We start from the raw sequence: 16,448 nt of genomic DNA on the forward strand, positions 1-16,448 counted from the left end.
CTCACCTGAGCAGCCCCAACTTACCTGGGCAGCCCTGTGTGGTGCAGGTGGAGGAGCTGTCACATCAAAGGCTCCCTGAAGGCTCTGTTCTGTACCAAATGATGTGAGCACTCTGCCAGTGGGGCTGGTGGAGCTTTGGGTGCAMGACCTTCCCCAGCCAGGCTGTGTTCATGTACTGYTGAGGATCTGCACACTGAMTTACCCCCCACACCCCTGGCCTCGRGCTCTGGGAGYTGTTTGCTGCRTGCAAGGGGGATGTTKTTGGAGYATAGCAGGAAAGTTGGGAAGGACCAGAGCACCCATCTGCCAGTTCATGGTTTGGCAGGAGGGGTTTCAGGAGGCTGCTGGGAGCTCTTGCTCTCATTTCCATGTGAGTCCAGGTGTTTTCAGGCTGGTTGGAGCTGAGGCTGGTTTCTGAGTAGGTTTGATACCTTTGCTTCTCTCCTGGAACAGCCGTGTCTGTCACCCCTGGGGTTAGCAGAGCAGTTCGGATTTGCTGCTCAAGTTGGGAGAAGGAAAATCCAGTTTCCCTCATGTCAGTGAGCAGTGCTGCTCAAAGCTGTGGAGGAAATGTGTGGAGTTTCTTTCCTTGACTTTGGTCTGCCTTTYCAATTTTTAATAAGAGCTGGTTGGAAGATCTGTAAGGACTCGTGACCCTTCCCGTTGCTTGTGGCTTTTGAGGATGACAATAGACTCTCTCTTCTCAATTCATTCTCTTTTGCATGGTGTTCATTTTCTTTTCAAAATATGCTTCCCTAAATGAACATTTTAACTTCTGTATTCACTTTTTAAATTTTACTGTGTATGTGTTTGGKTTTATCCATGTTATTGCTGGAATAACTGCCATCTAAAGTTACCTAACTTCTCCTTCTTTCTGTTGCTAAAATGAAATGTTGATTCTGAGTGAAGGCTGTGATCCCTCTGTCCCAGTTTGAGTTCAAGTCCTTGTCCTAGTTTGAGGTAGTCCTTATCTATATTAGTCTGTAGCAGCACAAGTATTAAAGCTGACAGGTACCAACACTTGTCATGCTCGCTGTTGTCTGCATGAAATTAGAAGTGACTGGAGCATTGGGCATTGGGCATTGTTTGTGGCAGAGTGGCAGCAGACAACACGGCACTCTGGGTCACAGCAGCCTCTTCAGAACAAACCCTCTTATTYCTGGCAGGTTGTTGAGAAGTGCTGCAGTCAGTCTTAGAGAACTGGGAACTCCACATATGTTCTAAGGTTCACCTTTTAGAAGGTGTGTGCCCTTTTCAAACGGGTGTTGGTGCTCATGGAGAGTGKTTTTTTTGCTTAGGAATGAGGGGGTTTTATCAGTTAAGGCAACTGGTGAACATCATAGGTTAGAAATAGATGTCTTAAACTTATTATAGAGTGACTTTGGATGAAACCTCCACAATCATCTGTGAAACTCCACGTCATTTCATTTTTCACTTAGAGCATTCTTCACATCCTGACCTTTAAATACTTAGTAAATGTCAAATTTTATAACATTGCAGGAGTGTTAGTTGTGCTTTCTTCATGGGAGTCAAAAGCCAGATAAGCTGTGCTTGATCTGTGATCAAACAGGCAATTGGTGCCAATATCAAAAATAGTCCCTCATGACAGTACTTTGATCTGGTTGCTGGAACTTTTTTTCCCCCTCTTCTAAACACGCTTTATAGATAATCTTTCCTGTTTCATGTGTTTTGTCAGTGATTTAGAACACAGATATTGATATCTTTCAGTGCTAAAATAGGAAGACTTTTTAAAAATACTGCAGGGCCCACAGATGAATGATGAGATGATGGCCTTGAACTCCTCYTAGTTGGTCATATCCAGTGCGAGTGGTGACTCAAAGTCGCTGTCCCTTGCCCTGTGTACTCAGACTTCACAAAAATGAATGCAGTGTGTGAAAGTTCTTCATTCTAACATGCTATTTCATTTCTGTTTCACAAGTGTAGAAGCAAATAAAGGTGTCATGCAGTGCAGAATTAGATGRATGAGTCTGAGCCTCTCTGAGATAGGAGAGTTTGCCCAGCTGGCCTGGAATCAGCATCCTTCAAACGTGTCTGTAGCCCTCCTGGGTGGGATTTGCACCTTTAGTAGTGCAGGTCTTAGAGCAAAGATTTGGGTGTTCCACCACAGTCCTCTTGCCCAGCGGTAATCTGTAGTAGATGCAGGCTTTGAGCCTAATAGAGCAAAGTAAAATAGCTGAAATTCCAACCCACATTTTCCTTAGCTCAGATGGAAGGAAATAAAAGCTGTCCYGAGGAACAGATGGTGTTGCTGCAGGCTGCTTTTTGCATCTGACCCCAACTTATTTTCAGCTTTGAAACCTGAACCTGCTGTTCTTGGATGTCTTCAGTAATTTTTCTTTATTAAAACAAGTCGTACCGTGAGCAGCAGAGCTAGTAAAGCTTCATTTCCTCCAGATTTTTGTTCCTTGTCCTGAGCTCCCAGCCCACCCCTCCGGGTGCRGTGTGGGTTTGAAGTGTGTGCTGCTCAGGCAGCTGGCTCTGGCAGTGTCTGTGGCTGATGTGCTCTTGCCAGAGCTGCTTTTTCCTTCTCCCCTGGACACTGGACACTGATTTGGATCAGCAGAGCAGGGAAAAGCTCATTTTGCCAGCTCTGTGTGTCCTCTGTTGTACCTGAGCGTGCCTCTCCCAGGGAATCCTGTGGTGTGATTGCCCTGCTTTGTTCCACACCTGCAGGCAGAACAGTTGGTGCTGGTGCTCTCCTGCTCCTGTTGATGGGTTCAGTAGCATCCTCCAAGAGTTCTCCTTGGATCCTCTGAGGATTCTCCATGTACTCTGAGGATTGCAGCACAGGTTCCCTGTGCAGCATTTCCAGTGCTTAGAGGGGCACAAAATCAATTGTGCTGTCTCTGTCACACTCACTGTCCTGGCCCAGGAGGGCAGAGCATTCTCAATGTATTTATTATCGAGGAGAAAATTCCTGAGTCATCTGCTGCAAATRAAGATTTACACCCTGCTGCAGTGCTGGGTTGAGCCAGTGACTGTGTCCCAAGAAAATGCTCTTGGCCCATATGAAAGGAGGAGATGGGGAGCTTGCCCGGAGAGGAGCCTGGCAGTTGTGTTGCTTTTGTTAGTTATAACAGCTATAGGTTATTTTCTCAGGTGTCTTGGGCAACTTTCACATCAGAAGTTTGTGTGAGACTGTGAATTCTATTTCCACGCTTGTTTGTTCCGTTGTGCTGAGACTGACACTCCTCTTGGTGTGGGAATTTAGTGCTCTATCAAAAACAGGTACATGATAATCCTGTCGGTGTTGGGTGTCCTGTATGGTGTCTTTAAAATCCACTGTAGCAGGAAAATGGCTGAGGGGAGCATAGCCCCCCAGGAGCAGTGGCTGATGTTCTTACTTTGCAGGCTTTGGTAAGAACTTGCCCTATAAAATCAGCCCAAGGTTTGTTTGAACCAAACCATTCTTTTATGTCGCCATTTACAATTGCACACGAGAAGTTCATGCGTGAAGCAAAACTTAGAGCTTTCTCGAGCTGTCTGATGATAATTCAACATGATTTCTAGAGCACATGTTTGTCTTGGCATTGTTTTTTGTGCCTTTTTGGGCAAATAAGACCAGGCAGGACAGAGCAGGAGGATCCTGGTTTGCAGACAGCGTTATTTCCGTTGTCTCTCTCTACCAGCACAGAAGGAAGGGCTCCTCACCTGCTTCTGCTACTTCCAGCACAGTTCTGGAGCTGGGATAAACTGCCTGGGAGGCTGGCTGAGCAGAATTCATCCTTCGTTTCCAGGTTGGCCAGTTGCCTGGAGATAAATTTATTTCTAGTCAGACTTGAGAGTTCACTAAACCATCACAACAACATCCCTGGCTTTTGATTCAGTGCCTACAGGTAAGGAGAGCAGAAATCCAACAGCCTTTTCCAAGAAACAGTGAAGAATTGGCTGAAACCAGTTATTTTCCAGAAACATTTGATTATGTTTCACCTTTTAATGCATTCATGTCCTTATGTTGTGAAGGTGGAAGCCTCCAGTTCCTCCCTGTGTTACTGCTGCCTATTGAACATGGCTTAGCTAAAAATACATCGCAGTGCTGAAGGAGTTCCTTGAGGGAAATGCATTTGAAGCATTTACATTGCAGCTGCCTTCAGAGAAGGCTGGGCTCAGGTCAGCAGGGTTGGCAGAGGAGGTGGAATCGCTCACCCGCAAAGGTCAGGTCAGCTGTGCCCGGTCCATCCTGCGCACGCGGGCACCGACCTTCATGGAATTGCTGCTCCTTCATGGAATTGCTGCCTGCTCCAGAAATAGCCCCAGGGGTCACAGTCAGTGGGGCACCTCTGGGCTGAGCAGGATGTCAGAAGTACTGATGAGACAATAAAGCTTGTGTCCAAAAATGAAACAAAAGATTCAGTGATTCACTTCCTAGACATGGAGCTCRGTGAGAGCGTTACCAAAAGGATTTAGAGATTTCTGTGGCTGCTTCTGCTCCTGGGGAAGTTCCACATCTGCTCCTGTTGGGAACAGGAATGAGGTGTGCTCTGGCTGGATTGTTTGGTACCTGTGTATGTTCATTCCATAGGCTGGAACTTAACCAGGAAAATTTTCTCATTAATGAAAGTTCTTGCTTTCTGACTTCACGAGACTGTACAGCAGCTGATCAGTAGGACAGAGAATTTGTCTTAGCATTAACATGACCCAAACATTTTTTTTTTTCTTTTTTTCAAAAAGAGAAGCCTGACATAATCAATCTCTGTATCTCATCTGCAAGAGGCATTTTTTCCCTGGGCTGTTTGGGATGTGTTCCAGCTGCTGGAGACGGAGCCGACTCTACCTCCCAGTTGTGGCTGGGTCGTGTGCCAGGCTGTGTGGGTTGGTTCAGACCTGTTAAGTCATGGAGCGAGATCTCATCTTGTCTGTAGTACTTGAGTTCCAACCATTTACAGTCATAAAAAGGARGGAATATAAAGCAGGGCAGAAGAGTGGGCTGGAATTTTGCACGGACAGCTGAGGAGGGAGGGGAGTGAGCCAGCAGGGAGGTACCAAAAGAGACACCAAATGTGATGGAGTGCTACATCCTCAGTAGTATTCAAATAGACAAAACTGTTACTTAGATCTCTTCATTTGTTCTCTTCTTGATTCAAGAGCTTTATTTCAGTGTGCATCTGCCCTTTGTGATAGATACAAAACCCTCTTGTTTCCACTGCTGGAGCCACATTACAGCATTTTGTGTTTATATTGGCTTGTTCCAAGTGTGTGCAGGACACCCCTGAAATACCTGGGAGCTGTCAAATTGCTCTGAGGGTGTAACACATACATGTCTTCCACAWAATTTATTTTCTTTAACTCTGATTTTGAAGGGGCAAAACTGCTAAACCCCAAAGCCAATGTTCCCTGTTCTGAGGCTGTAATGACCTGCAGGAGAGATTCCGGTCACGAGGAGCATATTGGTATGCAAGGAGTAACTCCTCAAATATTTCTTCTTCCTCCAGAATGAATTCAAAATTGTTTGAATGTAGGAAAACAAGAAAAAAAAAATCCTGGGAATGCTTGGGTGGTGATCGCTCGGGATACATTTGTGTCGTTTGTCTTGTGACTGTGTTGGTTTAAGATTAGSAGAATTTTAGAGCGTTTGCTTCCTGTCCTAAAGGAACTGGTTCTGCACAACAAGTAGGAAACACTACTGAGCTGTTGTTAATGCATATTTCTTTTCTCTTTGAACTTCCCTAGGCTGGAGTGAAAGGGACGTTAGGAAGATTAGTGGGAATWTTCGAGGTAAGTTTCAGACATGGGCGCTGGGAAATTTTGTTGCAAAAAAATCRTCTTGGAGTAACAGTGGCCCTGGAGGGTTGTGGAGTGAGTGGGTGCTGGTTTGGTGCAAACTTCAAAGTCCTGGTAAATAAAAACACACCCGCTCAGCAATTCTGCTCTTTGCAATGGGCACTTCAGTGAAATCAGTGGTGATAAGGGTGTGACTGGATATTCTCGGTGCTGCCAAAGGCCACCCTCAGTGGGGAGTGGGGTCCCCCCTTTCCTCTGTAGCATTCACAGCCACACCTGGCACAGTCAGCAGGTACTGGACACGCCTCTTCTCACTGTTGTACTGTCACCCTTTCAGAGCTGTGTGAAATAAGTAAAAATCTTCCTAGCTGAGGAGCTAATTTATAAGCCCATCAGTCCACAAACCACTGCTCCACAGATCAGAAACTACACTTTTGGGCTCCAGTCTCTATTAACACTACCAGATCTCTCTGATTTAAAACAAAACAGATTTTAGTAGCTAAGAATGAGCTGTGATGTGGGAGGAGCCGCACCCAGAGTGGGTAATTCACATTTTCCAGTGGCCCGGTGCCCTCCTGCCTGTAGARRTTTGTTGTTGCTCTGGGAGGTTGGYTGTTACTYTGYCCCCTTTGCCTTCCAGAACCGGGACAGGAAGCACAGGACCTATGTTTACGTACTCATCGTCACCGAAGTGTTGGAGGACTGGGAGGACTCTGTCAATATTGGTAAGCTTGGTKCTTGCTGTCTTAACTGATGGAGACAAACCACAGGTCAGCTCAGCATCCATGTGGGATCTGGGATCTGTGGGAATGGTCAGGAAGAGTCACAGTGGTGTGTTCATGTCCTTTCGTTGCATGGGGAAAAAACTGTGGTCAAATTGATGTGTTTGTCATCTCTGTGGCCCAGGAGAGGCCAAGTAAGTGTGCAACTGCCTCTGCAGGAATTTTGAGTTTAATTATTGCACTGGAAAGTACCAAGCAAAAAGTATGAATATCCTGTCTGAGACTAGAAGAAATACGTTTGGGCAGTGTGTGTTAATCATTCCCTGTTATCTCTGTGATCTTTGTGTTTAAATTGATTCCCAAATGGAAATGAACCTGTGGTTGCCACAAAGTTTGTGATGACACTGCARCAAATGGAAAATTACTTTCCTCAGGCTCTTTATGGAAAGAGTAAGAACTGAGAGTTGTCCACAGRAAACTGAAATTCACTTGCAAACTGATGGAAATTGGGTGGTGCTTGGTGTGTGTTGTGGCTTGTCTTAAAATGAGCATCTGGCTTGAATAGAAATTKCAGAAATAGCAAAGTAAATGTGGCGGGTTTTAATTAGGAAATGCAAGACATGGGGGTGTAGTGCCCTAAACAAACACCTGGGGATGGGGAGCTGTCAATGTGGGGTTGGAGGGGAGRCCTTTGAGATCAGAGAACACTGTTCTGTTGCACCTACTCATTTCTGTCTTTGCCCTCAGGAAGGAAAAGGGAATGGTTTAAGATAGAAGATGCCATAAAAGTTCTGCAGTATCATAAACCAGTGCAGGCCTCATATTTTGAGACCTTGAGGCAAGGCTGTCTGGCCAACAACGGCACCCCGGTCATGACCACGCCGTACTCCGAGAGTTCCGTGTCCGACATCAGATGACTGACGACGTCCCTGCGAGAGCAATTCCCAAAAGCAGACTGAGACCTGGATTTCCCTCCCCTCCCCGTTTCCATGCCTCCTCCCTCACACCAGGCATGGGCAGCCGCCTGGGGCAGAGCAAGTGTTCAGAGTGCTGCGATTTAGTGCAAGGTGGGATGATTTTTTTTTTTTTTTTTTTTTTTTTTTTTTTTTTTTTTTGGATCTGTATTTTGTAAAATACATTTTGTGCATGAAGTGCCCCTTTCCCGGTACTCCGCTCCACGGCCTGCTGGAGGCTGCCAGCCCCGCCTCTGCCTTGTGCTCTGAAGTGTCCCAAGTGTCCCCTTTGTGTCACCCCAGCCAGAGCCACTTTTTTTTTTTTTTTTTAAATTAAAAGACTTCCAATGTGAGATCAGCTCTTCAAGTCTTAGTCTGTACTGTAAGGTGCTGCTCAGACCTGTGTGGGGSTCACTCGCAGCACATGTGTATAAACTTTTTTTTTTAGATGGAGGATCTAACATTTTAATTTTGCGGGAATTTTTTTAATCCTGGTCTGCTTCTGAAAAGAAGGGTTCATAATTAATCTGTTTGCCTTTTGTTCTGTTTTTTAAAAACACACATTCTGTGACAGTGCTAGTGGCTGGGCCAGTTTACTCCCCATCCAGTATCTCCTGATTTAGTGCAGTGACACTTGAAGTTGAGGGCAGAGTTCGGATCACCTGCAGCCATCCCTGCGGCTTCTCCGACAGCTTCCGCCAATGTTTCCGCGTTTCCATCCCRGTGAAACCACGAGGAGCTTGTCTTGAACCATCAGCCAAAACCAAACCGCCTCGGCAGCGCTGCGGTAGCGCCCGGATGGCGCCGGCTGCCGTGGGAACCGGGGATGCGCAGGGGGGTCGGACGGACAAACTGGAGTGTGGCTCACCAATGCTGTCCCCTGCTCCCGCCGCGTCCTGCTCGTGTCTCTTTGTCCACATGCCTTACGCCGTGCTGAACTGGACACTTGGGATTTGTGCTGAAGCGTCGGATCGCGCTCGCTGCGTGCCACTGCCGCGCTCCGAGAACCACGCGYGCGTCCCCGAAGAGGAGTCCTGGGGGGAAATTCAGGTGTTCAGTCTCTTGTCCTGTGGTTCTGCAGCACTTACGGTCGCACCGTGGAGCGTGCTCGAAGTGTGCCCTCCGTGAAAGGTACAGCTGCCTCCGGCGGCATTGCCGGGGGAGCAGCACAGGAGAGCTCCCCGATGCGCTGGCACACTTCACACGGGGGTTTGTTGTTTTATTGCTGTAAGTTTCATGCTGTCTTGATTTGCCAACAGTGTTGTCTAGTTGGGAAATAAAATGGGAAGGGTTGGGGTTGGGGGGTGGGTTGGGACAGGTACAAGTTTTGGGAGGGGCATTAATTAATCCCTGGCTTGGGACAAGAAGTGGTTGCTGAGTTCAGTAACTTCTCTTTTGTCAGAGCAGAGCCAAGATGTGAAATTAAATCTGCAGTACTTTTTTTTTTTCCTTTTTTTTTTCCTGCTCTTTATTTAACAAAAAATATTCTAATAAACACTCACTGTTCCGGAGTTTTCTCTCTTCCTGAGAAGCGCTTACAATATGAAAATCTGATAGAAATATCCATGGAGCCTGGGACAAGGAGGAATGGTATCCTTGCTGGTTTGGCAAGAAGCTGTTCATTTTAAGATCCTCTTCTGTTCCTTTCCTTGTTCTCCCTGCTTTCATCGGTGTGGAGTAGCAAGGCCAAAAGCAGTGCCAGTGATCGCTGACATGGAAAACCACGCGTAAGGAACAGCCCATTATTCAAGGAGTAGCTCAAACCCAAGCGTCTGGAATTGAGCCTAAATTACACCAGTTCAGCTCACTTCAACTTAGAGACGAATGTACAATCCTTTCTCACTATGTGCTGTCAGCCTGAACCAAACTCTCAAAAAGGGCTTGAATATTCTATCTGGAAGTGTCCAAGAAATTCCCAGAGTCGCTGTCCCCGCGCCCTGCGAGGCATCTGACACAGCCATCTACTGCCTTCAACGAGTCTTGGTCTCTACTGTACAGATTAGTATGTTGGAAATGCTTTGCARCAAAACAGCTGGTACTCCTGAAAGAGTAACTGCAGTTTTAATATCAGCAGCATGCACACTTTTGTTTTTAAACTAAAAATGTTTTTACAGGGCTGTTAAACTGACAATTTAGGGTAGAATATTGTTAATGACTTGCTAATGGCTTATTTGTTTGGGTCAGAAAAAATAAATTGTGCCAAGAAAGTGTTTTAATGTGGCATGGATTGATGCTGTTACCACGGAGTGGCTGGTGTTATGCCTTGTAACTGAAAATGGCTCCTGGGGCAAGAATAGCCTTGATTGAAGAGATGCAGATTTCAGACCAGACCTTAGCYCTGCGCTCCCTCAACCTCTCCCTGCACCACACGATTCCCATCTTCCTCAGCATCTGAGGTTCTCTCWAAGCTGTACAGCTGCACCCCCAGCAGCTGGAGTGGTTTTATCTMAACTGGTGTTAACTGGTTTGGGACTGACAGTCGCCCTGTCTGTGAGAGGCACAGGGGAGCTGCTGGAGGGCGGCTCTGGCTCTGCAGCCTGGACCGTGCTGCTCAGTGTCACTGCTGGGGCCACTGACCATRCTGAATCCTGGAGAGTGAGCCTGGGGCTCGCAGCCAGGCTGAAACTGGTGCTATTCCCAGCTGGTAGTGTTGGATAGTGGGATTCTTTCCTCAGCTGGCCTGACTCCTACATGGARCATCACTCTGTGTCTCAGCATCCCTTGGGAGCAGGCCTCAGCTGCCTCAGCCCTGCTCTGCTCTCTGGGCACTGCTGAGAGGAGGATGTGACAGAGGATGTCCCCAGACAGCCAGTGAGTCACAGCAGGTGTAGCCCCACCTCATGGCAGGTCTCGAATGCTGGTTTGGGGTACAAGTGGAGGTGGGGGTGAGGGGCTGCTGCTCTTCATCATCTCTGGGCCCTGGGGTCCCTCTGCAGCTCCTTAGGGGCACAGTGATGTCACCGATGAGGTCACTTCTTCCCTTGCTGCTTTCATTCCTGTGGTCATGGTCCAAGGACACCCCACTTGGTACACCAAGAGGAGCAGGGGAACTCTACCCTCGAGTTTGGTGACTGCAGCACTGGGAGCAGGAGAAARGGGAAGTACACCCCTGGAGTATCTGTGTGTCCAAGTGCTGCTTGATCCTTCCAGCAGGATTTGTCAGATCCCAAAYCTTTCTGATGCTAAAGTTCAAGAGGCAGGTGGATGTCCCTCTGCAGAGAGAGCTGAGTGTAATGAAACCCGGTGGAGCTGGAATTGTATGGCTCTGGCTCTGGGGAGTCTCTCCCAGACAAGGATTTGTTGTAATGGAACAGGGATTTTGGTTCTTTGGTTCTTGGCAGCTTAGAAATCACCCGTGTTGGAAACCACACAGCACCTTGACTGAAGTGGTTACTGTCAGGCAGATTTTGATTTTCAGATGTGACTTTGCTCACGCTGAAGTTGTTCAAAGGCATATTTCAGAGGGAGGAGCCTTTTTGCAGTTCCGAGTAACCCTAGGTGGGGCTGGGGGATTTCCCTGCTGTGTGGMTGTGCTGGGCCACTGCTGGGCTGGGAGGTTCTGCCTTTTCCTGGGAGAGAAGAATGAAAGGAGCATTTTWTTTTTCATTCTCCCTGAAATGTGGCGTTCAGTGATGTTAAGGTACCTCTGGTGGCTTCCCAAAGATGGATTGTGTGCATGGTTTGTTGGAACCTCAGTGTCACAGCTGTGCCTCCCCATCTCAGCACAGGGTTGCCACTTCCCAGAAGCACTGGTTGAGCTGTCCATGCTCTGTGTGGTCAGCAGGGCCAGCACAGCCACTGGAAATTCACCTCTTGGCAATTCACCTCTCCAGGTACAGCAGAACATTCCCTGGATGTGGAATTAACAGCTCCTGTGCAAACTAAAAAGAATTTTTTTTCAAATGGAAAATGTATTAGACTTTGGGCTGTAAAGCCACCTGAGGACCGAGGCAGTGAGAGCAGGGAGGGGACATGGTGGCAGTCTGGTTCCAGCTTAGCCAGGTGGGTGTGTTCTGGGAATAAACWGAGGAAGGGAGCAGACCCTGAGGGCTGCACCCACCCATGGGTGCTGGGGAGGTGGCACCCAGCCATCCTGCTGTGTCCCCTGGTGCTGGGGGAAGGTGGGAAATGGATTTGGGGCCTGGAAGGAATGGCAGTAGCAGCATCTCCACTGTCTCTGTCCTGCGTAGAAGCGTGTTGGGAGCTCTTCCCTCCTCTCCTGTGGAGCACTGAGGCAGCTCATTCGGCCTGAGCTGGAATGTGCCTTAAAGCAAACTCTGTAAAGGGAAAAATGAAAAGGGATTGGAATCTGCAAGTGTTGCTTTTTCCCTTGTGTGGCCACAAAGTATTCAGTGGCTAAAAATGTGGGYAGGGAATGTCAGGAATCCTCAGTTCCCTTCCTGGATCTAGCAGGAGCTTTGGGCCTTTGCCTCAGCTTTTCCATGCAGAAGCTGTGTTCAGCATTCCACAGCTCATGGGTCACTCCCAGACATCGAAATCCTGGAGGCTGCAGGGGTCCAACGAGTGCCCAGTTACAAAAGCTGTAGGTTTTCCTGCCTGTTCTCTCTTTTATCCCAAACTGACATTTTTGTGCTTTCACACAGCATCCATTGCTGTGCAGAGCACACCGGGGGAACTAGGGGTTGGTGAGGGCTGGTTTGGGGTTTGACTCTCCTGTGTGGAGCCTGTGGCTGCTGCTGGGGGAGGATCAGAGCTGTATCTTCAGCCAAACCCGCCCCAAGCAGTGACAGTTGCTGTGTGAGGAGCTTTTCCCTCTGGGTGACCCAGTGCCTGCTCTCCTCTTGCTCCCAGGCTGGGTTTTCCCTCCTGGCTCTGTTCTGCTCAGTAATGGCATCATCTGGTGGCTGCAACCCTGCAGGGACATGGTGGCCTCATGGCTGGGTTGTCCCTGGGCTGGTCCATGAGCCCCTGGCACACACAGGGTGTGATCCTCATTTTCCTAACATTGGAATCAATTAACCCAGCTGCCCTGTGCTCTGGAGATCCTGCAGTGCTGTGCTGGGGTGTCAGGAGTCTGTACATAACCAAGGTGTAGCTGGTGAAAAAGAAATTGAACTGGACTGAAGTTGTATTTAGGAGATTTATATATCTCTCTTTGGTGCTAGTCCATAGAGGTGTTTTTTGGTTGTTTGGTTGGTATTTTTTTTGTGGGAAGGTGGGAATTTTGACGTTATACTTGATGAATTGGCTCTAGAATTGCCTCAGGAATGAACCTGGGGAGGTCTGAGAGTGTTTGTTGAAGTTCCTGTGTGTCCTATTTTATATTTATTAAATCAGAAAATCTGGAATGATCACTTTGCATTTGCTGCTCAGTCCTTCCATGAGCTCTGTGTACATGGGGCTCCTGGCAGCCCCCGAGGTTGGCTGAACAGGGCCCGAGACCCCGGCTGAGGGATGAATGACCAGGGTCCATTGTCCAGCCTCCTGTCCATGGGTGTATCTGCCTGAGGCTTCTCCTTTCCTCCCCAAAACAAGGAATCTCCATGGCTGGTCAGACCTGCAGYGCTTTGACTGTCTCTGGTTCGTGTCTGAACCTTTGAATTCCCCCCCAGGACTGAGCGTGGGACTGGCCTAGGCAATGACCTTGGTGTGAGAGGATTCTGGAAAGGTTCTGAACCCTTCCAGATACTGATCCACGTCAGCCAAATGTCCAGGCCTGGGGTGGGGGCTGATGGCAGCCACAGAGCCTGGTGAGGGATCCCTGGGTGTCATGCTCCATGGATGGTGGGATCATTTGGGATGTGGTGGTGTTGGTTGGGATGTCATGGGGTCGGTTGGGATGTGATGGGGTCAGCTGGGATGTCTCAGGGAGGTTCTTGTGCCACTCCTGCCACCTGGCTTTCACGGGGAAGTGTCAGCAAGTTTGAAGAAGGAAAACTGATGTAGGGAACAAACTTGCTGCTTTATTAGGATTAAAAGAAGCCTGATGTTGTCAGTGATTTTCAATGAGTTACAAGTGAAATGCTCAATTCTCTGTGAATTCAACATGGTTTTGTGCTTGTAATTCCCATAATCTGTTTGGGTTTATTTTCCTGGCTGCAGATCTCCATTCGTCACTCCAGCTCTGGGTGTTTCTAATCTCCTGGTAAACTTCACATGAGGGGGTCATGATGAATTAAACGGTTTGCAGAAACACTTTGCAACTGCAGAGGCCCTTTGGGAATGGAGCATTGCAGCAAATGCTTTTACTCTTTCTCACTGTCTCGTTCTTTGTTCAAAGTCACATGAGTGAATTAGAAAACACGTCCTGTTTCCTTTGGGGCTCCATCTCAGTTGGAGCCTCTGGATAACGTGGGTGTTCTCCTGCTCCTGCTCAGTCCTGGCTGGCAGGTGCAGGACATACCTGTGTCATTCTGACCTTTCATCCACAGTGTCTCCAGAAAGGCTGGAGGGCTCTCCTGCGTGCGGAGCCGGGTGGTGCAGCAGGGTCCTGTCATGAGGGGTTTCCTCTGTTGAGTTGTGTGTGAGGGAGAGGCTGTCACTGTCTTTAAAAGAGTAAAAAATTGAAAAAAATAAAATTGGTGGATGCCAGTTTGCCTAGAGTGTGGGCTGTAATTAGTGCCAACCAATAAACACGTCAGTATTTCACACGGCTCTGCCTCCTGCCTGGTCTCTTTGTCCCTGTGCTGTTCCCTACATACGTGAACTCGGACATCAGGCAATGGTGTCACCCAAGGAGAAGGCCCTCCCTGCAGTGGTTTGGGACAGTCACAGCCTGGAAGAGGAACTGGAGGGATGTCACCAACAGCCTGCTGTTGAGATGGGTTCGCTGATATAATTACCCTGCAATAAAATGGGGCATTTTAAGGGGAGAGCCTCCTGGATGCCTCTGAATCTGCTCCCACCTCTTTCACAAAATCCCGAGAGCACCAACATCCCCGGCATCACGTGGTGCTGATGGCACTGCCAGCCTGGCCACAGAAAGGTGAGCTCCCACATTTCCCTGCAAAGCAAACGCATCCTGGTGTGGAGACCCATCCATCCCTAAGCGCGCCTTTGCCAATTCTCTTTGGGATCTGGATGTGACCCGGCTCTTCCTGCAGAAAACACAGGGGCTGGTGCACGACAGCCTCATGTTGCAGCTGCGGCGCGGAGCCCAGGGCAGAATTAATCCGTGCTGACGGCGGCGTTAATGCCTGAGCGGGCGAGCGGCGAGGCAGAGCCGGGGCGGCTGTGCCCCTGCRGGGACGGCGGCACCCGGCCCCCCACGCCGGCATTTCTGGCCGGATGAGCAGCCGGAGGGATGCGCTGGCTGGAAATCCGGCCACTTGTGCTCAGCTGCTTAAACGGGAGCTTAGCGGCTCAGCAAAGCTGTCCCCAATTATGTGCGGTACGGGGAGGGGGCTGATGTCTSACASCGGGGTTTGGGGCAGAAATAAATAYCCTGTGGTGCTATTCCAGCTCTCCTCACCTGCTCTGCCCCCTGGCTGAYGCCCCTTCCATCTCTGTACGAAGGTGCCTTGTCCCCAGGATGGGTGGCGATGTTGCCTTCAGCCTCCCTGACATCCTTYCCCACCCCAGAGTAAGAAAGGGGGCAATTTTTCCAGGATTGGGCAGCTCCTGCGCTGCCCCAGCCTTGACTCCCCTATTTCCCATCTGGATGCTCTGGAAAACAGTGGGTGGGGGAAAAAAATATTCATGTGGGATCTGGGGATGCTGCAGGTGTCCAGAGCTGGCTCTGGCCATGTGGAGGGGCTTGGTGACCCCCTGGTCTGCTCCCAAAGATGCTGCTTCCCCTGGACCACACATGCTCCTCCTGACCATGTGCTCCTACTCGCTCATGCTCTCCAAGGAGCTTTCCTAGAAACTGATGGATTTATTTTTAGCCCTGGCACAGCAGGGTTCAGCTGGGAGGGGATGGGCAGTGGCGGATGGTGGCCTCATAGAAGGCCCCTGAACTGGGGGGAACTGGGGGTCCTGTCCCACTCTGTGGTTCCCCCATTGCAGTGGGAAACAGGGGGCTGGGGGGCTGGAGTTGGTTTAGAAAGRGTCTCTGAGGCAGGGAGAGTCAACACAGACAATGAGACCAGTGCCTCTGCTGGGAAGAGTGGGGTCAGCATGGGCTGGTGGGGTCMGTGGGACCCCTGGGGACAATGGGACACTGGAAACAGCAGCTGTTGGCCCCTCTCAAGACAGCTGGTACCCTTTTCCAGGCTGGAGAGGAGAAAATAACCCTGCATGGGCTGGGCAGGGGGTGAGAGCAGCAGCGCTGGGAGTGGTACAAGCAGCAGTGTGGGCAGGATATGGGCCATGGTGCAGTCAGAGGTGTAGGCAGAAGTGCAGGGTGGGTGCGGGCAGGGTGCGGGCAGGGTACAGACAGAGGTGTGGGCAAGGTACAGACAGAGATGCAGGCAGGGTGTGGGCAGGGTGTGGGTGGGGTACAGACACAGGTACAGACAGGATGTGGGCGGGGTACAGACAGAGGTATGGGCAAGATACAGGCAGGGTAGGGGCAGAGTACAACCGGCTGTGCCATGGGTGAGCTCATCCCAGCGGCTGTGGACCAGGAGCTGCTCTTCTCCACCAGCTCAGGTGGCTCTGGATGCTCCGCAGTGGCTGGGCCCTGTCCTGCTGCCAAGTCCAGGGGCTGTGTCCCCCCAGTTCTGCCATGTCCAGGCTCCTCTTTCCCCTCATTCCACTTATTGTTTGTCGCTGTTGGGCAGCACAGCGGGGCCTGGTGCTTCCCGGTGTCCCCCKCTCCCTCCTGACCCACTTAGCAGGACCATCTGGTCCCTGCGGGCAAAGCGGATTAGCCCTGCGGCCGGGATCAGGGCTGGGGTACTGCCACCACCATGGGTGACACCGCTGTCACTGTCACAGCCCCAGCCTAGGTTCCCCACGGGTCCAGCCTGGGGGACTTTGGCCACAGCAAGAGCCCCTGGCCAGGGACCCACAGCAGCCTCCAATGGGGGTGACCCTGCCCATGTTCCTGCATCCCCTGGGACCCAGCTGGCCCTGGTCCTGTGGGTCAGTTGTCTCACACCATATCTTTATCTCCATCTGTCCATCC

General features: G+C 49.8%; 1 protein-coding gene across 1 annotated transcript in view; it reads left to right on the forward strand.

Moving 5' to 3' along the window:
* NUDT3 (nudix hydrolase 3) overlaps window positions 1–13,649 on the forward strand; it is a 27,154-nt gene extending 13,505 nt beyond the window's left edge. The window contains exons 3-6 of the mRNA XM_057381475.1: window positions 5,692–5,736; window positions 6,383–6,467; window positions 7,212–7,531; window positions 7,992–13,649. Of these exons, the coding sequence (XP_057237458.1) occupies window positions 5,692–5,736; window positions 6,383–6,467; window positions 7,212–7,381 (300 nt within the window). The 3' untranslated portion in view covers window positions 7,382–7,531; window positions 7,992–13,649. The remainder of the gene's footprint in view (window positions 1–5,691; window positions 5,737–6,382; window positions 6,468–7,211; window positions 7,532–7,991) is intronic.
* Window positions 13,650–16,448: the final 2,799 nt, after the last annotated feature.

The sequence above is a fragment of the Malurus melanocephalus genome, unplaced genomic scaffold, assembly GCF_030028575.1.
Source record: "Malurus melanocephalus ecotype Western Australia unplaced genomic scaffold, MMel_1.1 scaffold_511, whole genome shotgun sequence".
Lineage (NCBI taxonomy): Eukaryota > Metazoa > Chordata > Aves > Passeriformes > Maluridae > Malurus > Malurus melanocephalus.